Source organism: Sinocyclocheilus rhinocerous, unplaced genomic scaffold (assembly GCF_001515625.1).
Source record: "Sinocyclocheilus rhinocerous isolate Xijiao unplaced genomic scaffold, SAMN03320098_v1.1 scaffold1813, whole genome shotgun sequence".
NCBI lineage: Eukaryota > Metazoa > Chordata > Actinopteri > Cypriniformes > Cyprinidae > Sinocyclocheilus > Sinocyclocheilus rhinocerous.
The window spans coordinates 241,872-267,926 of record NW_015623663.1 but is presented as its reverse complement, the minus strand read 5'-3'; the positions used below and the strand labels follow the sequence as shown (position 1 = coordinate 267,926).

General features: G+C 38.2%; 1 protein-coding gene across 1 annotated transcript in view; it reads left to right on the top strand.

The window, feature by feature from the left end:
* pcsk2 (proprotein convertase subtilisin/kexin type 2) overlaps positions 1 to 24,830 on the top strand; it is a 57,104-nt gene extending 32,274 nt beyond the window's left edge. The window contains exons 9-13 of the mRNA XM_016527018.1: positions 3,274 to 3,441; positions 8,920 to 9,135; positions 11,495 to 11,595; positions 16,929 to 17,156; positions 23,827 to 24,830. Of these exons, the coding sequence (XP_016382504.1) occupies positions 3,274 to 3,441; positions 8,920 to 9,135; positions 11,495 to 11,595; positions 16,929 to 17,156; positions 23,827 to 24,316 (1,203 nt within the window). The 3' untranslated portion in view covers positions 24,317 to 24,830. The remainder of the gene's footprint in view (positions 1 to 3,273; positions 3,442 to 8,919; positions 9,136 to 11,494; positions 11,596 to 16,928; positions 17,157 to 23,826) is intronic.
* Positions 24,831 to 26,055: the final 1,225 nt, after the last annotated feature.

The following is a 26,055-nucleotide window of genomic DNA, read 5'->3' as shown; positions in this document are numbered from 1 at the left end:
CTAATAACACCAAGAACATATATTCCATTGCACATGGGGCAGGCAAATTCAGCATGCAATTCAATTCATGTTCATTTGTATAGCGCTTTTTTTAGATGCGTAATGTAAGCTTTACAGAAATGTTACAATATACAGTATACAGTATGTTTCAAATGTTACAATCTAGAAGCAGATTCAATTCAGAAACCATATTCACCTTAACATGTTTGGTGCTATCAAGACAGGGTTTTATTTAAAATACTTGTACGCTTTATCAGGTTTGTTCTGTGCAGTCAGTATAAAATGATGAATGACTTGTCTCCTTTTGAGACATCGCTTTGTTTCTTAGCCTAATGGAATATCAGCTCAATTGATAATTTCTACCCTTCTCCTCTTCCACAACATGCAGCAGCCAGCACCAACAGCAGCATCAATAAAAACATCATTTGCGCTCTGCAGCACATTGATTTTTTTTCTTTTCAAAAGGCCACAAAAGAAAAGGAGAGTAACTAATAGCCAGTGAATGTCTTTTGTCCCTCACAAAGGAACACACACATGACTCTAGCTTTACCTCTTCAACTCACAGAAGGTTTTCTTCCAGGAAGAGGTCAGTATGATGAGTCTCAGTCTAACAGCCGCCGGTGTCTCATGACACACAGCAGTGATATTCCTGGAGTGCCTTCATACATGGATTTAAGCTTAGACGTGCAGTATACTGATAAGTGTATATAGAAAATACTGTATGCAAGTAAACAGAAAAGTCTAAGTATATTTCTGTCATGACAACTCTCGGAGGGATTAGCATGGTAATGTACATGACAATGTTAATGTATTTGGTCTTGGCGGAATAGATCTGCTACGCTGCTGCTGCGGCAGAGCAAGTACTGAGACTTGCTACTGCCAATACACCCACAGCATGCTGCTGTGAGCACGTAAGAAATACTGCTGCTGCAAATATAACTTACATGAAATAACCCCCATATAGCATACATGAATCACCTCGTAGCAGATCTATAAAGGTGGAGCTGGGGAAGGTGGAGGGTTTCTGAAGCAAGCTGCAACTGCTACAGCAAGCACTAGTCATATATTTGAATGTTGAGCAGCGAGCTCATTGGCTACTGATACAGGAGAGAACCAATCAGCTGTGCCATGTGATAATGATGTCATTAGGTCAGATTGAGTTAGACCCATCAGACTGCGCCATCTAGAGTTTCATGCCAGAACTCTGTATTTAGCCTATACTAGTATTCAATCTTTTGATCAAGATTACATTTATGCTTGCAGTAAAAAACTACTGAACTACTGTACTACTTTCACAGACAAAAAAATAGGTTATAAGTATATAACTAGTTAATTAACTGTATACCAATAAGTTTACTTGAAGTAAACTTTTAGGAGTAAAGAAAAAGTTAGATGTAAACTAGTTACGCATATATTCTCAGAGTTTACTACTGTTACATTTAAAAGCATACTTTTATAAGCTAAAGAGTTGGTCAGTTTTCCAGAGAAATCTTGAAATAGTACACATACACGTATACTACTAGTGAACTGATATTAGTATACCTTCTACTACTATTCTGTGCTTAGAATATTTACTATTATTATAGTTAATACTGTACATAAAGTATGCTTGAAAATACTCGAGAATAGTGTGAGTAGTGTGTTCACACTGAAAATTTGAAAAAGAAAAAGTGCACTTAAAGGGGTCATATGATGCTGCTAAAAAGAATATTATTTGGTGTATTTGGTGTAATGAAATGTGTTTATGCGGTTTAAGGTTCAAAAAACACATTATTTTCCACATACTGTACATTATTGTTTCTCCTCTATGCCCCGCCTTTCTGAAACGCGTCGATTTTTACAAAGCTCATCGGTCTAAAAAAACGTTAGAACGAGCCGTTTTAGGTAGGTGTGGCTGACTCTTAACTTTTATAAAGAATATCTCTTTGGATTTGAGACTTTAGTCTTTGCAACTTTACAGATCTTCTTTATGCACCAAGAGCTTGTAACACTCCAAAGAGAATGGAAAAATTGAAATCGCATCATATGACCCCTTAAAATACCCGGATGATGCACTTAATTAACCGAAACAACGAAGTGTGGAATGTTGGGCACTTCATGTACTGAACTGTTGCAGCTTTAATTACGTAGCGAAGGGGAAGGGGCTATCAGACTCCGATTATACATAGTGCATGAGTACATAGTGTACTGTATATGTGTATAGTGTAGAGTGCATCATTTGGGATGCAACTTTGAACTTTACTTACGTTTTCTTAATAAAATGAACTTCTTTTTTAAACTTTTTTATTCCACCTTGAAGCTGACTTGAACCTTGAAGTTACTCTGAACTTTAACACAGAGGTTTATCAGATAGATTTGAAAACATATGCTATCTCAAAAAAGCTAATATGTATGAATAAAATGGGCTACTCTATTAAAATATTAAATGCAACTATAAGCCAAATATACTTAGAATACTAAATTATACTTTAAGTATATGCCAATCAATAGATTAATACAACTATAGGCCAAGTGTACTTAGACTTTTCTGTATACTTGCTAGCATTAAGGCAAGTATACTTACGGCGCTTTTCCACTGCGTGGTACGACTCGGCTCAGCACGGCTCAGTACGGCACGGCACGGCTCGGCTCGGTTTGCGTTTCCACTACAGTTTATCAGCAGAGTTTGCATGTCACGGTTTGGTAACGGTACCATTCACTTGGAACCTCAACCGAGGTGGTACTGAAAAAAGTACCAGGTACCAGGTACCAGGTACTGTACCCAGTGGAAACCCCCCAAAAGTGAACCGTACTGAACTGTACCGTGCCGTACCATGCAGTGGAAAAGCGCCATTAGAAAAATATACTTTTATAAACCAAAAAGTAAGCCAGTTGAGTCCCAAGATGTATTGACATAATACACATACAAGTATACTACTAGTATAATTATATTAGTACACTTTCTAAATAAAGTTTAGTTGGAAAACCTGAAATTTACTTAAGTTTGCTTAATAAAATGAACTTGCAGTATACACTTTTGCAAGTGTAGACCAGCATAAGTTCATTTTCTGCATTAATGGGCACATAATTATATGCTGATGTGTCTTGCCAGGCATTGCCTCTAGTAATCAAGATAAAGTTGATTACAGTGACATACAGAATTGGTACATTCGGCGCGTGTGCGTCTTATTGATAAACAAACTGTGTGCGCGTGCTCTCGGCGCACTGAGCGCTATACCAGTTGTCAAAAGCCATCCTGCGAGTGTTTTATAATGGATGCTGACAAAAAAAAAGTGTCTGGACCAGCCCTTCATGACGGACATCATCGAGGCCTCGTCCATCAGCCACATGCCACAGGTTATTGACATCTACAGCGCCAGCTGGGGTCCCACCGATGACGGCAAAACAGTGGACGGCCCGCGTGAGCTCACCCTGCAGGCCATGGCGGATGGAGTCAATAAGGTACCTCATGTTTCAAAGCCACAGAGGTTTCTTGGAGGATAAGCGTAGCTAAATTGATTCCCTTGTGAATCACCTGAGAGAAAAAAGAGAGGAAAAACAGAGGTACAGAATTGTAACATCTGGTCCAATCAGATTAAACCTGGAGTTTAGAGTCTTCCTGGTCTCTCTGCCATTTTAGATCAACTTTAACACCAGACAACTGGAAAAATAATGCTGCGTTTCAGAAAATATGAGTGTATGTAGAGATTCAAATTCAAAATAAAACCAGTTTCACAATTTTCATTTTCAGAAGGAAATCTCTCTCTATATATATATATTCCCAATATCCTCCAGACAAATCACAGTTCAGTATGCAGATATTACAGCGATGTTATCAATGTTGACTCTCTTTTGGATTGCAAATATCAGTGTAATCATCAATATATATATACAGTATATATATATATATATATATATATATATATATATATATATGTGTGCATATGCATGTATGTATGTATGGTTGCAACAGCTTGAGTTTTACAGATTGAATGATACCAAATTACTAAAATCATTTTTTTACCATTATAATATACTGGCAACCACCTTCAAAACATGTGGTGATGAGAAAGCCACATGATGAATCAAACCTCAACACAAGGTGAATATTAATATATAGAAGGTGCACACAGTGTCATACACACAAATATTAAACACCATCATGCTAATACACATGCCACTTTGACTCCCCAAGACTCTCCAGGAGTTCTCCAACATATGTCAACCTTGCAAAGTCTCATCGCTTCACACTAAACATGTCATTTAGTTGCACATTCCCTGTCCGTGACTGCTGCCTTCACAAATTGCCTTGGCTAATGGGTATAAATGGTGCTGAGCGCTCGTCTGCTGAGCAGGATTTATGAGGGTGCTTCACTTGTCAAGCCGAGGCATCGCACAAAGTAATCGCTGTGTGTTTTGAACAGCCCTTTGCAATTGAAATCAGATTGGACAAGAATAGCAGTGATGGGTGAAGACTCCCTCTCTCTCTCCGTTTGTCCCTCAGGCTTCCTCACTGCATTTCGAGAGGGCTGAGTTTGAGTCTGGGAGTAATACTGAGCGCTGTTTAATCATTATGAGGGGTTTTACAGTAAGGGTCATGGTTTAGCGTTTCTGAAGGGATCCATACAGTAGTATATGCAGTCAAGGTGAGGCAGCTGGTTTAGTGGTCTTTTACCATCTCCCTGTGGTCCTGTCTGGTATCGCAGTTTGACTTGTGCTTTTTTGTATTCATTTTTTTTCTTTTAGATAAAATGCTTATTTGTATTAAAAACGCTTTTTTTTACTATTTAAAATGAATAAAAATTAGGTGGTGGCGGAGGCACCATTGTGTAGGTTGTGTCAAAAGGGATGCCTACTATCTTTGACTTTCAAAACCCCTGATTTATACAAATTAATATAGATTTTTCTATTTCACACACACACACACACACATATATATATATATATATATATATTTTGCTAGCATGTTGCTAGCATGTTTCTAGCATGATTAGCATGTTGCTAGCATGATTAACAAGTTACTAGCATGTTGGTAGCATGTTTTAGCATTATTAACATGTTACTAGCTTGTTTCTAGTATGATTAGCATGTTACTAGCATGTTGTTAGCATGGATATCGTTTTACTACCATGCTTCTAGTATGATTAGCATGTTACTAGCAATTCAATTGCATGATTAGCTAGTTACTAGCATGTTGCTAGCATGTTTTAACATGATTAACATGTTAGTAGCATGTTTCTAGCATGATTAGCATGTTAAAGCATTTTGCTTGCATGTTTAGTGTGTTACAAACATGCTGTTACCATGATTAGCAAGTTACTAGTATGTTTCTAGCATGTTAAAAAACAGTTAAAACCAGCTAAAACTAGTTGATTTAGCAAGAACCAGCTAAAAAACAGAACAGCTAAAACCAGTAAAAACCAGCTGAGTTAACAAAAAACTGCTAAAACCAGTTAAAAACAGCTGATTTAGTAAAAAAAAAAAAAAAAAGCTAAAATAAGTTAAAATCATCTGAGTTAGCAAAAACAACTAAAAAACAGCTTAAAACGTACTCGGTTACTAACGTAACCTCGGTTCCCTGAGATACGGGAACCAATGGCCGTGCAGTTTCACTGCGTGAATGAAATAGGCTTCAGTTTAGGAGAAAAAAGGCTTTTTCCCATATGCGTCTTAAGCAAGACGCAGTATGAGTGAAGTATCGAAAGGGAACCAGCTAAAACCAGTTGATTTAGCAAAAACACAGGGTCTCAATCAGCTCCCTAGTTCAGTAGTCAGGGCACTGATCAGGGAGTCGGCCATTTTAAGGGCTGTCTCAATCGTGAAATCCTTACAATGCACTGGAACATTTGCTCCCTGAAAAATCCCACAATGCACCGCAAAAACTAGGGAGCATAGGTGCTCCATATGCTCCCTTACCGGAAATGACATCACATTTCTGAAGCGCGAAACATAAACCACACGAGCCAACTCGATAAATATAATGACACACGATAGAAGATTTGAAAAGACAGACCGCTTTTAGTATATTTCTACATAAACACACATCGCTAGACAGGTAATGAACACATCTAATTAACATTTATAATTAATATTCGGCTGAAATGTTGTAAGAACATGTAAAAGAACAATGTGTTTCAAGAGAATAAAAAATTATATCAAAAAGAGTTTGGTCCTGCCTGTTGATGATTAATTACAGCGGTGACTTTCTACAATGTTGTCCGTGGACGTTGTACCTAGTCATGTTACCGGAAATTGAGTCATCACTTTCCCAATGTGCAGTGAGCCAGGGAACGTACCAGTGACCGAATTCGTGTACACAATAAACTGATTCACGAGCTCGGGAACTAGGGAGCTGATTGAGACGCACCCACAGTTAAAACATAAACATTAAAAAAAACTTTTCAGACTTTTGGCCGACCTCAAATCATGCAGCTCAAGTGCAATCATTTGTTTTAGCTAACTGTTCTGGAGTTCGGCTGATGGGTTTCCATTCATAAAGAGCAAGAGACGATGAGAAACAGAGAGAGATGGAGAGGTTATGTTCACTAAAATGACACCAGTTGAAGTTGTTTGTGGTCTGTTATGTTAGATTTTAAATTTTACAGGAACCAGAATATTAATTTAATCAGTCAAGCGAAATGTATAAAAGGTTGGATCATGGTCTAGGCCAATGGGGCCAGTAGAGGTCTGACACCCAGAAACAAGGCACTGCAATGTAAAATTGATATTGATAGACAAACAACGCTCAAACAGGTGCCTCTAAATGTTGGCACAAGGTGAAATAAACTAAGAAATGCAATATAGGCTCATTGGAAATCATGCTTCTACCTACATTTTTTACAAAACAACAAAAACTTACATATACATACAATTCACTGATGTTTACAGCAGAAATGGAAAGTAAATTACTCTTTAACACTACTTTTATTCCTTTTCACACAAATTATGATTACAGGAGCAGATGATTGATTATTAACCCTTGTGCTGTTGAAAAGCCTATAGAACCTTTGGTGTTCCTGGTCAAAAATGACCAGCCTACGAAAAAAATAGCTTGTAAATTTCTCGTTATGCTATATTTGTCACAGTTCTGGTTGTCCACTGGCCTTCCTGTGAGTTTTTCACTCCTTCCTGGGTGTTTCTATGGAGACGCTTATTGCTCAGCTCACAGGCTAATTGCACTCACCTGTTCCTCATTATCAGCTCCCTATATATGCTCATTTGTTTGTCTTGTTCCTTGTCAGATTGTTCTTTGTGGTCTTAGTGTGTTGCAGCTCCTGTCTACCATTTCGGTGTTTAGCTCCAGTTCTTTTCTAGTTTTTGTTCCTGGTTAATGTTTTTTTTTGGATTTTGGATTTACCCCCCCCTTGTTGAAAGAAAACAAGTTGATAAAAAGATTAAATCTAATATTTGGCGATAATATAGCATAAAGATAAACATATAAGTTGCTTTTTGTAGGCAGGCAATTTTTTACTGGGAACACCTCAAGTGAAACAAGGTATGGGAAAAACAATCCCTCCCAAAAAAAAAAATTAAATTTAAAAAATAAAATAAAATAAAAATTGGGGAAGTTGTTATACCCAGTTAAAGCAAATTCAGTAAGTTTTAGCCCAATCCGATAACATTAACATTTTCTGGAAAAAAAAATTTCAGTCACACTTTATTTTAAAGTCCAGTTCTCACTATTAACTAACTATTAACTACAAATTTTGCCTAAATAAACTCCTAATTGCTGTTAGTAAGGTAGTTGTTAAGTTTAGGTATAGAGTAGGATTAAGGATGTAGAATATGGTCATGCAGAATATGTTGGTAGGCTTACTGTTGGTTAGGCTTAGTGTCGGGTTTAGTGTAGGTAGTACATACGCGATAAAGCACTAACCTTTTAGTGCCACTCACTGGATCCGAACTGCTGCGATACGTACAACAACCAGCGTAATAAAACATTGCCAGTTTAACATTCATTTGTTTCTGATAAACTGAATACACTTTTAGGGCCACTCACTGGACATTTGAACATGTTGCAAAACACGCAAGAAACAACGTAAAAGCAGAAATGTTGCTACAGGCACGTTTTTCCAATGAGCCAGTGTTGGAGAAATGAGATGTGTTATTGGTCCCTGGCACTCCCTCAACTCTAATAATGGCTTCTGAACACCTTAGCATAGCTTTGATGTTGATGAAGTCTAAATTGTTTTCACCCTTGCAATGTATTAAACACTTGGTGTGTAATTGTGACTTTATTTTATTAACACAGTTGAGACTTTATTCCTCATATTAGCAGACAAACATTGTCAAGTTTTATTAGCCCCTTGACAAGTCACATTTGCCAAACATAACATTGGGGTTATTAGACGCTGAATGAGTCATTTTGATATAAAATCAAAATTATGAGAAGTCGTAAAGTTTCTGTAGCGATTGCAGATGTAAAGACACCATCTTATTTTCTTATTTGTTTACTCCAAAGAGGCTGATGCCCTGGGGTCTGGAAGCACCATAATCGCTTCTCGATGTGTTAGTATGGTAAATCACCATGTACTGTTCAAATAACAATAATCAAGCACCCTTTTAAGATCACGATTGCACTGTACAAATTTCCTCCTGTCAGGTGCCTGCCACTATAAAACACAAAGCTTAAAGAAAAGAGTGCTCTTGCATTCATCTAAAAGCATCAAAATTATATGTTCAGAAAAGAACCGTAAACACAGTGCCTGTGCCTGAATCATCAACACTCAGAGGAGAGCTTGTAGTCTTTAAAAGGTCTTGAAATGCCTCTCTGATGTCTCTGTTGAATTACTTGTGGTTATGTGAGTATAATTTGTATGAGAAATGGAGTAAATCTCAATGGCTCTTAAAGAGAAATATCAAAGAGAGACAACTGCTCCTTATTTAGCTGTAGCGGGTGCGAGTGCCGGTCGTAATCGTGCCACTTTGCGTGTCCAACAGGGTCGAGGTGGGAAAGGCAGCATCTATGTGTGGGCCTCCGGAGACGGTGGTAGCTATGACGACTGTAACTGTGACGGATACGCCTCCAGCATGTGGACCATCTCTATTAACTCGGCCATCAATGACGGACGCACCGCGCTCTATGATGAAAGCTGCTCCTCCACCCTCGCCTCCACCTTCAGCAACGGCCGTAAAAGAAACCCTGAAGCAGGCGTGGTGAGTGTGTGTCTGTGTGTGTGTGTGTGTGTGTGTGTGTGCGTATATAGGTGTTTCCTACAGATTTAGTTTTTTGAAGTGGATGGAACCAGGATGGTTCCAGTGGTGTGATATTGAGTCTGGAAATGTTTACATCAAGATTCAGTTTGGTGTGCAAGAGTGTGCATGTCATAGATGCTTTGAAACATTGATTTGAAACGCAATCCCTTATTCCGCAGAGTGATAATACAGAGTATGACAGTGATAAAATGACGGGGAGAGTTAATAGTTTCATCCATTTTGTGTCTGAACAATGACTCTCAGATGGAATTGGAGGGATGCATTCAGCTAGGAACTTAATCAGAGCAAGACTCAAAGAAAGCATATGAGATGAAGACTGTGGTTAGTCTGTCAGAGATCGTCCTGTCAATGGAAAGGCAGGAATTGGTCAGTCCGGATTCTCTCAGGGCTGCTTTGGTTTGGTGTTGTGACACACCAGTTTATCGCTTTTTTCTGATTGAGCACTGAATGGTAGAGATGAAACCCAAAATACATGGTGGAAATGATTACTCTTTTCTTCTTTAAGAAATAAATAAATAAATAAAAAGGGGAAGATTATCAGTGAATAATTGACTTATATTTTTATCAGTTCTTTACACAAAGCTATTGTGGGATTTTATAAAGCAAATGTGGAAATAAACTATTTTTATGTTAAGTCCATGGTGTATTTTTGGGACTTGAGAGACTATTTAAATAATTTTAATAATATCAATAATAAATACGAAATACAGCAGACAGGTTTGTAACAAGATGACGGTGAATAAATAAAGATAGGATTTGAATTTTTTGGGTGAATTATTTCTTTAGAATATAATAATATGTCTTGCTTTTAATATTTAGTGTTAGTATTTTACTTACAGGTGATTTTTCATACTTGTGGGGATTCAGTGATTACATTATGAAGCAATTGACTTGATAGATGCATCTGGATTTCTTGAAATAAATTTGCCATTAAGAAGGTGTTTCTTCATTGTTAACATTAAACCTGTGACAGCTTTTGGAAAAACATACTCAATATTCATTAACCGATAGTTTTCACAGACAATGTTATTCAATCAAATATATTTACACAGGTTAGGCCTACATCAAATAAAACAAAGCACTAAATACTTCATTTTTTGGCTTTCATCTCAGTGCTTTTAGTGAGGTTTGCTTACATCAGTCAAAATTAGTCACAAGTACAAACGTCCATCTCTGGAGGGTAAATATGGATGTTTCTTTCATCTCCTGCCTTTGATAGATCATGAAATGCCAAGCAACTCCAAAATGGACATTACCTCAAAGTGTTGTTGTGACGAACAAAGCTTTGGGATTTTGTAGGGTTATCCTTATTGCGCTCAACCGAACCAAGTGCTTCATTACAAGTTCTGTTAATGATCAACAAAGTTCAACATTTACGAATTGACTTCCATTCCATTGATGAGCTGGCCAAAAAAAAAAAAAAAACACTTTTTACAGTGTACGGTTGCTTCATCTTGGTTTGACTCCTTGATGTTCTTCCACCATAGTCAATGAAAAGATTAATGTAATAGAATTAAATACATTTTGAGATAGCTCACAAATTTCTATACATGTTATTCTGTGTGTATGATAAAATGATTTCTGGGCAATTTATATCTCAAAATGTCATTCTTATTAAATATGATTACATTTTCTTAGAACAGCAAATTATCTCTTTGAAAATCATACATTCTTACTTTTTAAATTTAACATAAAATTCCGCATCCTCTTTGCTGCCTCTTAAGTCAATTCAAAAATCAAGTGTAGCATTAGTTCTGGCAGGTCATGTGACTAAAGCTTGCATCAGCTGACTCTTAGCTGATCCACGTCTACTATAGGAATTCGACGCCTATCACAACATTCCTATATAAGGTCTATTCTGTATTATTCAGTAGCTTTATTGCTTGCTCAGGAGCAAATTACCCTCCTCCATCCCCAGCTCCTCCTTTTGTCACAGTCAGGACTTGGCTTTCTATATTCCTCATTTAATCAGACTCCTTTTATCTTTAATAATGTTTGTACACTAAAATGTCATTAAGAACATTAATGATATCTGCATTCGGTTCTGTTCTGTTTACCCTAGGGGGTTAATGCTGCTCTCCCTGCTCATTCATGACAGGCTGCATGGATGAGCGGGGAATTTTACCCAGAACAGAACCATAATGCCAATACAAACTGTATGCAAAGTGTCAATCATTTTGACGTGATGATTATAGTCCTGACAGAACTGAATTAGAAATTCAAAGACATTTTTTAGATGGTGTTTACATTGGCACTAATGTTTAATTAAGGCTTTCTGTTTGTCTGTTTCTGTCTCCAGGCCACCACGGATCTGTATGGAAACTGCACACTGCGTCATTCGGGCACATCTGCCGCCGCCCCTGAGGCTGCTGGCGTGTTTGCCCTGGCGTTGGAGGCCAAGTATGTACACTTTTGTTTTCCAGCGCACAGCGCTGATGAGTAGTGAGCCTCCATCAAAGATTTATGAAACAATAAGACAGCAGCGCTGGCAGACGGCAGCTGAGATCATAGATTACTGCTGACGAGGGTTGTGTCAGAGCGTAGCACCGCAAGCACAACTCCTGCTCTAAAAAGCCTCCCTCATGTATGATTGATACCCTTTAACACTGAAACAGTGCTGATGCCAGAGCCAAAGCTGTCTTCCCAGTGATTTGAGAGTTGAATGATGATGTTACCGCATGACCTGCCAACAAATAAACATGCTGTTTCACGTTCCTTTACTTATAAATCTTACTACTCGATTTGAAAACTTATCTTCCACCCAAAGTCATTGGATTTTGCATCTTTATTCCTTAATAAGCAGCTTCTGTTGTAACATTCAGCCATTCATTCATTCTCACGACAAAGATGATAAATGTCTGAATCAGGGCTGAGATTTTGCTCTGGCAGCAGCAGCGTTACCCAGCTGGAGGAAAGGAGGGTATCACTGTGAGACGCTTCATATCCACATACTTTCAGCTGTTGATGAGGAATCAAACTGGCGCGTAAATTGCAAATCACTTCATGAAAAAGAAATTGAAAGTCACTTTTGGTTCAAGCCAACAATTACCCCAGGTTTCTCTGAATGCCAGGAATCAAATCATATTTGGCTGCATCTGGTACTTTAAGGCTCATTAGAAGAGTGTGAAGCTCAAGACACAATATTTCATGTCAAGAGGAACCCTCACAAATTTCTATACATGTTATTCTGTGTGTATGATAAAATGATTTCTGGGCAATTTATATCTCAAAATGTCATTCTTATTAAATATGATTACATTTTCTTAGAACAGCAAATTATCTCTTTGAAAATCATACATTCTTACTTTTTAAATTTAACATAAAATTCCGCATCCTCTTTGCTGCCTCTTAAGTCAATTCAAAAATCAAGTGTAGCATTAGTTCTGGCAGGTCATGTGACTAAAGCTTGCATCAGCTGACTCTTAGCTGATCCACGTCTACTATAGGAATTCGACGCCTATCACAACATTCCTATATAAGGTCTATTCTGTATTATTCAGTAGCTTTATTGCTTGCTCAGGAGCAAATTACCCTCCTCCATCCCCAGCTCCTCCTTTTGTCACAGTCAGGACTTGGCTTTCTATATTCCTCATTTAATCAGACTCCTTTTATCTTTAATAATGTTTGTACACTAAAATGTCATTAAGAACATTAATGATATCTGCATTCGGTTCTGTTCTGTTTACCCTAGGGGGTTAATGCTGCTCTCCCTGCTCATTCATGACAGGCTGCATGGATGAGCGGGGAATTTTACCCAGAACAGAACCATAATGCCAATACAAACTGTATGCAAAGTGTCAATCATTTTGACGTGATGATTATAGTCCTGACAGAACTGAATTAGAATTTCAAAGACATTTTTTACATGGTGTTTACATTGGCACTAATGTTTAATTAAGGCTTTCTGTTTGTCTGTTTCTGTCTCCAGGCCACCACGGATCTGTATGGAAACTGCACACTGCGTCATTCGGGCACATCTGCCGCCGCCCCTGAGGCTGCTGGCGTGTTTGCCCTGGCGTTGGAGGCCAAGTATGTACACTTTTGTTTTCCAGCGCACAGCGCTGATGAGTAGTGAGCCTCCATCAAAGATTTATGAAACAATAAGACAGCAGCGCTGGCAGACGGCAGCTGAGATCATAGATTACTGCTGACGAGGGTTGTGTCAGAGCGTAGCACCGCAAGCACAACTCCTGCTCTAAAAAGCCTCCCTCATGTATGATTGATACCCTTTAACACTGAAACAGTGCTGATGCCAGAGCCAAAGCTGTCTTCCCAGTGATTTGAGAGTTGAATGATGATGTTACCGCATGACCTGCCAACAAATAAACATGCTGTTTCACGCTCCTTTACCTATAAATCTTACTACTCGATTTGAAAACTTATGTTCCACCCAAAGTCATTGGATTTTGTATCTTTATTCCTTAAAAAGCAGCTTTTGTTGTAACATTCATCCATCCATTCATTCTCCATGAACAGATGGCCAGTCTATCACAGTCAGAAGTTCAGTAAATAAGTTCATTTTGAAATGAACAGAAAAAGTAACTGGAGCAGCTATGCAGCACGACAAAGATGATAAATGTGTGAATCAGGGCTGAGATTTTGCTCTGGCAGCAGCAGCGGTCCCCTGCTGGAGGAAAGGAGGGTATCACTGTGAGACGCTTCATATCCACATACTTTCAGCTGTTGATGAGGAATCAAACTGGTGCGTACGTTGCTAATCACTTCATGAAAAAGAAATTGAAAGTCGCTTTTGGTTGAAGCCAACAATTACCCCAGGTTTCTCTGAATGCCAGGAATCAAATCATATTTGGCTGCATCTGGTACTTTAGGCTCATTAGAAGAGTGTGAAGCTCAAGACACAATATTTCATGTCAAGAGGAACCACACTGACTGAGATCAACTACAAAGAGCTATGACTATTTCGTTTAAAGGGGTCATATCGTATTGTTTTGTTCTTATTATTTTATTATAAAATGTGCCACATAAACGCACACCAACACTGGCACCTTTGTAAATAAACTTGCCATGCAGTCCTTACTAACAACGTTTCTTAAAAAGCCTATGCAGGGATGCAGCTTTCTGAAGCCAGGAATAGTGCTGATTGTCAAGATTCCCTGCCTTTAATTGATTTTTATTCTTATTTAAATAAAAGCCTGACAGGAAATGCTTTTGCAAGTTGAATTGTCTCTGAAACCTAAAAAAAGGTGTCAAGTCACAGCACTTTCCCTATACACTCTCCCTTATATTATCGGTTTTATAAATTCATATAAGTTTGAAATTAAAATGTTGATGGAAAAGTCTATGTACATGTTATGCATCACTACCAATTAAAAACATCTCATATAAAACCAATTTGATGATGGACAGTCACATAGTCAGAAGAGCATGATCTCGAGGTGGAGGTAAAGACAGCGATTTCAACAGCAACACTTGGTTCATTACACTTGATTGAGAAAGCTTTGTAAGGAGCGGCTGGTGGGGAAAAGGCAGTTTCACCACATCATTTCTGCCTCCGTTCACACATTTCAGTAGGACGGTACGGTGTCAGGACTGGTGTTAATAACTGTTGACACGGCCTTCCCTGTGTAAAGTCTTTGTGTTTGCTCAGTACTAAATAATGATGTAGGTGGCGAGAGAGCAGGTCCCTTTGTTCAGCCAAATGTAAAGACACATCGTAAACTGCAGCTTATTTGCATGTGCTTGTATATTTGAGAAGTACTCAGAAGAGTGTAGTGCAGTACGGCTCAGGGCTGAAATTATTGTGGTCTAAAACCAGGTGTTTCAGTTTCATTGTCCAACCCCTGTGTATATATATATATACATACACACATATATTTATGTGTGTGTGTATACCTACAGTGTATACAAGTCCGATTCTGATATCGATTGCCTTTTTTTCTTTAACCAAAAGACAAGAAAGAAATATTATTGAGCCACTATGGGGTGTTTTGGAGGAGCGAGTCAGGAAACGTTTTCCTCCACCAGCATCACGTAGAGACCTGGCCACTGTTCTGCAAGAAGAATGGCTCAAAATCCCTCTGGCCACTGTGCAGGACTTGTATCTGTCATTCCCAAGACGAATTGATGCTGTATTGGCCGTAAAAGGAGGCCCTACACCATACTAATAAATTATTGTGGTCTAAAACCAGGTGTTTCAGTTTCATTGTCCAACCCCTGTGTATATATATATGTGTATACCTACAGTGTATACAAGTCCGATTCTGATACCGATTGCCTTTTTTTCTTTAACCAAAAGACAAGAAAGAATGAAAGAGTACATGAACAAGATGTGTATTTGCAGGCTGAACTGCAAAGATCTGTAGCCATTTGAAATTAGAGGCAACCACTGCATTTTAAAGGGGACATTGGATGCCCATTTTCCACAAGTTGGTATGATTCTTTAGGGTCTTCATGAAACGTTTGCAACATACTTTGGTTAAAATTCCTCAATGGTCGTGTAAAACAACACCCTTTTTATCTTGTCAAAAACAGCTCTGATCACAGCGACCCGTTTCGGTGCATGGCTCTTTAAATGCTAACGAGCTCTTCTAACCCCGCCCCTCTCTTCCGTGGAAGAGGAAAGGCGATTTGCAAATAATCATAAGAAATATAAAGTGTGAGACTTCTTTTGGAGGTGCAGCTGAATTACGAACAGTGGGTACTTATCCATCCTTGAGTTTTAACTTTTAGCAAAACCTGCCTTGAATTGTCCCTCGTTCATTTTGCATCCAATGTCCCCTTTAATCACAATCCAAACAAAGATGCATGAGCAGTTATAATTTTTTTTTTAATTAGATTGTGTAATTTCAAAATTGTGAAAGTATGCAAAAAATGCTAATTCAGTCTCTGACAGCAGGTGGCACTTACGGAACCGCTAAGAAAACAATCCATTACCACAGAAATCACTTAACCTAACAAGATGAAATAACACAACATTAAGTTAATTGTTTTCCTCTAGTTTAGAATCTGTTTTCTAAATGCATGTTATAGATCTTATTGTGAGCGACCCATTGATGCATGGTTCTTTTTTTATATCAAAATGTCTTAACCGGATCTTCCAGTGAAACGACAGACTTCTCTTCAGTGACTCATGCAGGACTTCTCCAGTCATTTAGTGCTCTTAAACTCTGCCTCCGTTGTTGAAAGCCACACCCACATCTCAACATCCAATCAACAACCGATACACAGAATCAATCCGCAATTTTCGATCATCCGTTACTCTCAGACTATATGAATTTCCGCAACTTGATCCAGCTCTTCTTATTCTTCTGAGCTTCCTGTTTTGCCGCTGAATGCTGTGATTGAACTTAATGAAGTATTCCAGAGAGCTTTGTATTAATAAAATAAACCTCATGCCTCATATATAAGTTTAGTCTTACTGCCAATATCTAGGATTAATAGTCATTAATAGAGTGTGGTAAAAAAAAAAAAAATCGGTATATGGTCAACATCCGCTTCCTCTAGCGCTCTGTGCAAATTGCTCTTCATCTTGAGTCGAGCGCTCTTGAGAAACCATATGCAACTGTAAGGGTTTTGTTGTTCTGTTGCTATGTGCTTTTTGCAGGAAGTCATTCACTCAATAGAGCACATTTTATATTAAATTGATATGATAACTATTAGGATCGGGAGCTTTAAGGAGGCTTGAATGATTCAAGTTTATGACAAACAGCAGTCATGCTAGTGATTTTTTATCCTAGGCTTGACGTTATTTCCTTCATTATGTTTGCCTGCAGTCCAAACCTGACGTGGAGGGACCTGCAGCACCTGACGGTTCTCACCTCTAAGAGGAACAAGCTGCATGACGAGGTGCACCAGTGGAGGAGGAACGGTGTGGGCCTGGAGTTCAACCATCTGTTCGGATACGGCGTGCTGGATGCCGGAGGGATGGTCAAACTGGCCCGGGAGTGGAAGACCGTCCCGGAACGATTCCACTGTGTGGCGGGATCCGTGCAGGAGATACAGTGAGTACAGAAAACACGCCAGAAGAACAACCACTACGACTGCAGCCGAGAGGTTAACATTATGCTATTTCACTGCAGCAGGCCGACAGTAATATTTGCATGTGAACAGGATGCTGGAGACAAATGTAGAATAGATTCATCAGAAATTGACTCATAATTGCACAGAAATGTATTTCTAATTTTCTAAATTATTTTTGAGCGGTGTTTCTAATATAATACTTTTTTTTCTGTATTTACACTGGTTTTCAAAGCTACTTTCTATGCTGTATCTCCACCAATCTCTGCCTTTTGTGCAACAGCAGCGTGATCTAAAGCTCAAATCTAATTGGACAGCTTGTTTCATCATGGGGCAACGGGGAAAAAATCGACACACTGATCAAAAATAAATAAATCTCGCTTTGTTGTGCCCGATTGATCGCGCCCGGTGTGAATGGCTCCATAGGGATTTATTGTTTTGATTCAAGAACGTCATTGCGTCGTACATTCACGTCACTAAACCACACTGAGTGTGAAAGGCCCTGGAGTGCCTAAAACCCTTTTAAACCACATGACACAAGCTACAGCCATCATACACACATGTGATGCATATCAAAACAGAGGGAAAAAATAATGCTTAAAACAGGTTTGATTTCAGAATTCACTGTGGTGTTAAATATTATTTTCTCTCTGTTTTGATATGCATTACCTGTGTGTGATTGTGGTGTTATCCGGGCCGCTCTGACCCCCTCTGTGCTCTGTGTGAAGGCATATTGCATGTGTCGCCCTCCTGACTCTCCACACTCACTCTGCTGCTCTCGGCCGCTCGTTCTCACATCTGCTATAATTAGTCCGCTCCCACTCACTGCTGGGCACTGCATGCTATGGCAACAGCCGCAATTACACTGAGACTGTGTGTGTGTGTGTGTGTGTGTGCATGCACTCCTTGTCAAAACCTCCATCGAGGTCGTCACCCCTCGTATCATACCTCAGACACAGGGTTGGTGGGAGTTCTGGCGAGGCACAATTCAAGAACAGCAATTAAGCAGCGGTAGAGAAAAGATGTGAATGAAGTGTAATTAGTGGAAGCAGGCAGAGCGTTTGCCGTGTGATAAGACTCCTATCCACACTGACTAATGAATGCCTACACGCGTACATGAAACCTTACTACAGAACACATCACACGTGTCTGGAGCCAGGAAAAACCAGGGTTTAATTGATTTTGCAGGAGTTCCCCGAATCTATGACTCATTACAGGATTTAGCCATACTTTCTCACCAACATGTGAAAATGAATACATGATCATTTCTGAACCTTCTCAGTGACATTGCAGTACTTTTAAAAATGTGTAAGTTAAAAAAATCACTTTTTTTTTTCAAATATGCTTTTTTAAATATATTTTTCAGAACTTTTAGAGATATGCTTTGGTCAAACTCAAGCACTTCTTGAGTCATTTTAGGTGACTCAAAGCTATACAGAAAACAAAAACAAAAAAACAAGCAATTCACAGGCGGCAAATGACACACAGTGGCCCACCTTTTGTTCCAGAACAGTAATTAAAACAAAAGCATGAGCTCACATTCCTCCTTGTTTCAGGTCATGGCTCAGTGTGTTTCTCAAGAGTTCCCTGTTCACTGATGTGTTATAAGCAAAGCTGTTAATTACATTTGCATAATATCAGATCACTGCAGTTCAGGTACTGTAAATTTTCATGTCAATCCAGATTTGGTACTCACACCCTGATCGTAATTTATGTACTGCGTTCAGTGTTCTGTCTTACGTAAATTGTTGCACGTAAATTGTTATGAATTAACATCACAATGTTTTTCTGAATGAAATTTATGCTTCTTAAGTTTTACAAATGACACCCATTACTATGGAGGCCATGGAATAACAAAAATAAACAAGTTAGTTGTGAGAAATAAACTCAAAATTGCAAGATATAAACCCAGAATTGTGAGATAAGCTCATAATTCATAGGAAAAAAGTCAGAATTGTGAGATAAACACGGAATTGCGATTTAAAAAAAAAGTCTATATAAGTTTATATCTCACAATTCTGTCTTTTTCTGCTAAATTCTGTTCTCGCAATTTGTGGTTTCCACCACGTAATAAAAAATAAGAAAGGTAATTGTGACTTTTTATCTCACATTTTAGACTTTTTATCATCTCACAATTTAGACTTGGAATTGTAAGAAAAAAACAGAATTGTGAGATTTAAACTTAAAATGTAAAATGTAAAATTTTAATTTAAAAAAATTTAGCTGAAAAAAACAGAATTTACATATAAACTTGTAGACTTTTTTAAAATCGCAATTCCGTGTTTATCTCACAATTCTGACTTATTTCTCTGAATTATGAGCTTATCTCACAATTCTGGATTTATATCTTGCAATTTTGAGTTTATATATTGCAGCTACCTTGTACAACTACTAGCTGTTGACATCTATGTGCTGAGTAGGTTTTCGCAAACACATAGCCAACAGATCTTACATTTTCTTCGATGTTTCGCTTGCTCTTTTAATAACTGTTGTTCTCGTCTTCGTGCACCAAACACATCCACACCCTTGTGTCCTCTTGTGTGGCCTTTGGATATTTCTATCAACTAGTTTCCCGGGAAACACTAGCCTCTCAAAGACTGATGCGCACACAAACACACCCACTAATGTGAGCGCGTAATGGGCAAGGCTGGGAGACCTGCCTCTGATAATGCCATTACATCCACTTTACACTCGCTCACTCACGTCCTGCGCCGTTATCATCGCAGCAGCACAAAACAGGCAGTCAGCAGCGGCGGGCCTTTGTGCTCGCGCCACAACAAAGCAGCCTTATGTAGGGGAAAAACCCACCATCTGGCCAAAGCAATTGTTGGCAGCAGGATGGTGCACCATTGAAAATAGAGGAACATATAATCTTTTTTTTTTTTTTCTCGTGGCCCAGTTTTGCTGCTTGTTTTGAAATGGCAGTAGCTCAGAATGGCAGAAGTGTAGGGGTATTTCTGAAATGAAAACACAAGCTTTGCATTAGAGCTCCAGCTCTTGCACACATACTCATTTTGGTCATTATTTATTTGACATTTCTGTAGTTGTAGTGAAACGCATTTGTCTTAGCCTGATGTCTGTACATTATGGTCTTCACATTCATACTGGTTTATTAGCTAATGTCACTAAATTAATGTGAACTCTGTAAATGTCATCTGGAACAAATTCATCCGATCTAACAGTTAAACCCACATAGGCTTTTTTTCCACTGATTTAAGTCTGCAGAAGGGTTTAAAATCAGCGTGAATATTAATTGACACTATATCTTTCTTAATCCTTGTGAAAAAGAAGTACGCTTTAGCATCCTTATAAAAAGAGCATTTACTACAGAAATAATGAAGAATATATTTTAATATGAAGTGCATGTTATTTACAATTAAATGAAAATGTATTATAGTATGCATTGATATTAAATGCTATTAGGTGAACATGAGTGCTTGAGTGAACATGAGTGACCCAATTAAGTAGGACTTCAGTACATTTTTCACAATTACAAGTACAATTACCTCTATTGTTTTTGAAATATATTTAAAATGCACTGCTGAATGTACTGACAAGCATTTATGATAAATTAAAATATATTGAAATACATGACATACAAGTTTCAATAGAAATGACATTGTATAAATATAATTGCACAGTTGTAATTAGGTTAGGTTAGGTCTTTATTGTCATTGCAAATGTGTATACAATGAAATTCTGTTTCAATCCGATTTGCAGCATTAAAAAAAGAAAAGAAAGACAATTTTTACATTTGACATTAAAATACATTTTACCTATAATATAAATAAATACTCTAAAAATATAAAAACATAGGAGGGCAATGAAGTACAAAAGCTATTGCATAATGGAGTTGAAATTGAAAACATATTCATTTAAAATGTAATACCAAATAAGTGTACTTCAAAAAAAAAAATCAAAAAATGATTTAATATGCACTTTCAAGTAAAACTTTTATTTTGACATTATTACAAAGTGTACTTTAAAAAAAAAAAAAGTGTGGTAAGAAACATCAAGTACACTTAAGTGGCATTTTTTTTAGTATTATCTGCAAGTACAGCTTTTTAAAATGTACTTTTAAGATTTTGAGTGCACATTCAATACAATTAAACATACTTCTTTCTCACAAGGGAACGCATGTTTCTATTGTTATTGTAAACAATCAATTAAAATGTTCGTCTTTGTATTGTTTTTATATTATTTTATGTAAATAGTGTTGGGGTGGGTGATCTGTCGATTTTATATCCTGATCGATCTCGAAGGCGTCTACGATCTACTTTTTAAGCGAACCGTAGAGATCGTGATCTTTTATGTCCTCATAATAATGTTAAAACTACAGCAATGACTACCTATTAGATGACTGTGGCTGGTCAAATTATATCACGCGTCTCTATCATATGTCTTTTATGCGTGGTGACGTACTTAAAAAAAAAAAAAAAAAAAAAACTTGAGCTAGCAATAGTACTGCGATGAAAAAAAAATGAGTTTCAGTTTCGATTTGTGCTGCAAGCTGTTCCAATCATTTGAAGCAGTGTGCTTACGCCTCTCCTAAACTTAATCAGTCCAACCATGCAATGTGACTGTCGTAAAATGCAGTCTACTGTGGGACATAGTTTATTTTAAAAAGAGAGCTAAACACGAACAAGCAAAGTATATGTGGAGTTTCAGGCACACGCATAAATGGTCAAATATACACACAAATATAATATGTCAAAATGTCTGTCTTGGCGAGTATTTACATAAAGTCAGTCAGTCAGTTATGTCTTAAGTGAATATAAACAATTGGAAAAGAAATCGAATGGGTGTCAGTATATTAGATCTCTGCGTTCGGTCTTAAAGAGACAGCAGCCTAATAAACCTACTGCCGACTGTGTCATTAATGTTAATCAAACAACAAAAGACAGAGACAATCACTCACTGCTCTTGAATGAATCACTTTATAACTTTAATAAGAAGCAACGTATATTTGATTCATACAGTGATGCAGTGTTTTAAAGGGAGTCATATGATACTGCTAAAAAGAACATTATTTGGTGTATTTGGTGTAATGAAATGTGTTTATGCGGTTTAAGGTTAAAAAAACACATTATTTTCCACATGCTGTACATTATTGTGTTATCATTATTGTGTTATCTTTCTGAAACGCATCGATTTTTACATAATTACGCTTTTGGAAGGCCAAACAAAGTAGTTTTCGCTTTCACAACAAAACAGCATCACACACTGCAGCATTGAGTGAGCCGCGGCCTAGAGTATGCGGAGGCAGTGAGCAGTGAGCAGAGGCGGGCGGGCTTGAGAACGGCGCGGCGAATAAAAGTTACGCCTTCTTTTTTTGCGTGAACATTTGGGCGGCGTTATGTAAATCTTCCCACATCGTGATGTAGAAATGTGGGGGCGTGTTAGAATGAGGCGTTGTAGGTAGGCGTGGTTGACTCTTAACTTTTATAAAGAATATCTCTTTGGATTTGAGACTTTAGTCTTTGCAACTTTACAGATCTTCTTTATGCACCAAGAGCTTGTAACACTCCAAAGAGAAAGGAACAATTGAAATTGCATCATATGACCCCTTTAGAGTTTAACTCAGGCTTTAATGTCCATTTTTGGTTGTTTAATGCAATACATTGCATTACATTATGCAAGTCATAGGCTTGTTCCACTCTGGATATTCTCAATAGTACATCTCAAAATTGGGAAGATCGCGATTCAGATCGTGGATCATGATTTTGTATGATAAGATCGTGATATGATATTTTGGGAAGATTGCCCACCCCTATATAGTGTGCTTTGCAACAAATTTCCTTTTAAACCCTTCTTATTCCTGTAGGTGTCACCAACCTTTCAGCAACAAATTCCTAAAGGATACAAAAAAGTTCTATCACACGTTTTTACTCATTCAATTTATACTCTGAAATATATCAGTTTCACATTTCACTGATAGCTGAGAGTACTGCACTCTTACTGATAGCTGAAAGCATCAAATCAAAACTAGATCTGTTCTATATAGTGTGCTTTGCAACAAATTTCCTTTTAAACCCTTCTTATTCCTGTAGGTGTCACCAACCTTTCAGCAACAAATTCGTAAAGGATACAAAAAAGTTCTATCACACGTTTTTACTCATTCAATTTATACTCTGAAATATATCAGTTTCACATTTCACTGATAGCTGAAAGCATCAAATCAAAACTAGATCTGTTGTTATATACTGTATATAAAATGCATAGCATACAGGTATTGAAATGTAGACGTTTGTGAATGACTGCTGTTTGATTCCTTCAAAACATCTGCAGAAATTCTCCACATGGCCTTTTTTTCCCTCAAAGACATATTGATCAGTATGCTATGTATCTCCATTGCTCCAGAGAGGTGATTATGGAAGAACATGACATTTGTCTGGGTTGAGATGCTTAGAGCTCCCCTAAGGCTCACCCATGGAAGTTTAGCGTCTATGTCAACCCGTTAGCTGGAAACACAGCAGTGGTTAACAGAGTGCACCTGATAAAATGCCATCTGTTGTCTGTAAATGAGCCAGTTAGACAGTATCTTCCATCGTCAGTCACAGCTTACATTTTTTCCTTTTGCCCTTGGCTCTTCTGCAGTGTTAAATGCAAGTTAATTTATAAAATCTCATTCTCTTGCTCTCTTTCTTTGCACAGCAAAATACAGTCGGCCAACAAACTGGTGCTGAGCATCATGACCGATGCCTGCCAGGGCAAGGACAACTTTGTGCGCTATCTGGAGCACGTGCAGGCCGTCATCACCATCAATGCCAGCTGCCGCGGGGACCTCAACGTCAACATGACTTCACCAATGGGGACCAAGTCCATCCTGCTGAGCCGCCGACCCCGGGACGACGACGCCAAGGTTGGCTTCGACAAGTGGCCCTTCATGACCACCCACACGTGGGGCGAGGACCCTCGAGGAACCTGGCTGCTGGAGGTGGGTTTCCAGGGTGAAGCCCCACAGAGCGGTGTGCTGAAAGAGTGGACCCTCATGCTGCACGGAACACAAAGTGCCCCTTACATAGACCAAGTGGTGCGGGACTTCCAGTCCAAACTGGCCATGTCCAAAAAAGAAGAGCTTGAGGAGGAATTAGACGAAGCTGTGGAGAGAAGCTTGAAAAGCCTTTTGAGTAAAAATAACTAGCCATGTGCATGATAATATCCCCTCTGTATTAGCATATATTCCTAGCCTGTTCTCTCTCGGCTTTCTCTTTTTTTCTTGTGATTATTTGATGAATGTTTGACGTGAGTCTCTCATATTAAAGTGTATTCTCTGAATGATACAGCGGCCGTGAAAACCATTTCAACACTTAAGACACACTTAGAAATGTTTGAACATCATTGTGCCAAATATCAAAGCAAGTGGCATTTTCCTTAATGAAAGACAGCACAAGCACACTTTATAAGCAAAACACTTCACAAAAAGACCTTTATGTAATGGACGAGCGTGGCAACGAAGTTGGAGATCCAAATGCAGGCTTTATTTGAAAGAACGTGGTCAAAACAGGCAGGCTCAAACACCAGCAAACAACAATGTCTAAGGGCAAGGCAAAAAGAGTAATCCAGATAACAGGCGAGAGTCAGGGCAGGCAGCAAATCATCAAAAACCAGAAAACAGTCCAAAGTAAAAAAAAAAAAAAAAAACACAAGCTGGGCAAGGCAAAGACAAAGACAAGGATACCAGGAAACACTTAGAATTGTAGCTAATGCAAACAATATTTTGCAAGCCGTGTATCAATGAGAGCAGCTCTTATAGTCCTACTGATAGGAAACAGGTGAGTGAGTGATCAGTTTCTATGCATGGGATTATGGGAAATGGAGTTCGGGGTGAAAAGGTGATGGAGACCTTGTGAGTGGGAGGAACAGCAGGGACCGGATTCGTGACTCCTTGTCAGGTTTCAAATAAATATACTGAGTTCATATATCTACAAAAAAAAAATCTGACAGCAGCTGGTTAAAGGTCATTGCAACAGTACCTCAGAAAGTAAGTTCTGAATTAACATCTAGCATCATTTGTATATATTTTGTTTTTAAATGCAGTGACATTCAGACTATAAAGTGTGACTTGAGTGTCCAAATGTGTATTTTGGCACTGCTGTATGTCCCACCGAGAAAATAGTTCTTACTTTCGATGTTCCTTTTTTTACTCTTTACAGAAATGTATATAAACCAAATATATCTATACTTTATTATGTTCTTGCTTACCCTGCTGTCCCCTACCTCTGCTGTACAGTTTGTGACTGTAAATCATTTTGTGTGATTCTCCTTTAAAGTTTAGTATCTTGCAAACAGAGTGGTGATATTTCTTTCTGAATGAGAGCAGCTCTTATAGTCCTACTGATAGGAAACAGGTGAGTGAGTGATCAGTTTCTATGCATGGGATTATGGGAAATGGAGTTCGGGGTGAAAAGGTGATGGAGACCTTGTGAGTGGGAGGAACAGCAGGGACCGGATTCGTGACTCCTTGTCAGGTTTCAAATAAATATACTGAGTTCATATATCTACAAAAAAAAAATCTGACAGCAGCTGGTTAAAGGTCATTGCAACAGTACCTCAGAAAGTAAGTTCTGAATTAACATCTAGCATCATTTGTATATATTTTGTTTTTAAATGCAGTGACATTCAGACTATAAAGTGTGACTTGAGTGTCCAAATGTGTATTTTGGCACTGCTGTATGTCCCACCGAGAAAATAGTTCTTACTTTCGATGTTCCTTTTTTTACTCTTTACAGAAATGTATATAAACCAAATATATCTATACTTTATTATGTTCTTGCTTACCCTGCTGTCCCCCACCTCTGCTGTACAGTTTGTGACTGTAAATCATTTTGTGTGATTCTCCTTTAAAGTTTAGTATCTTGCAAACAGAGTGGTGATATTTCT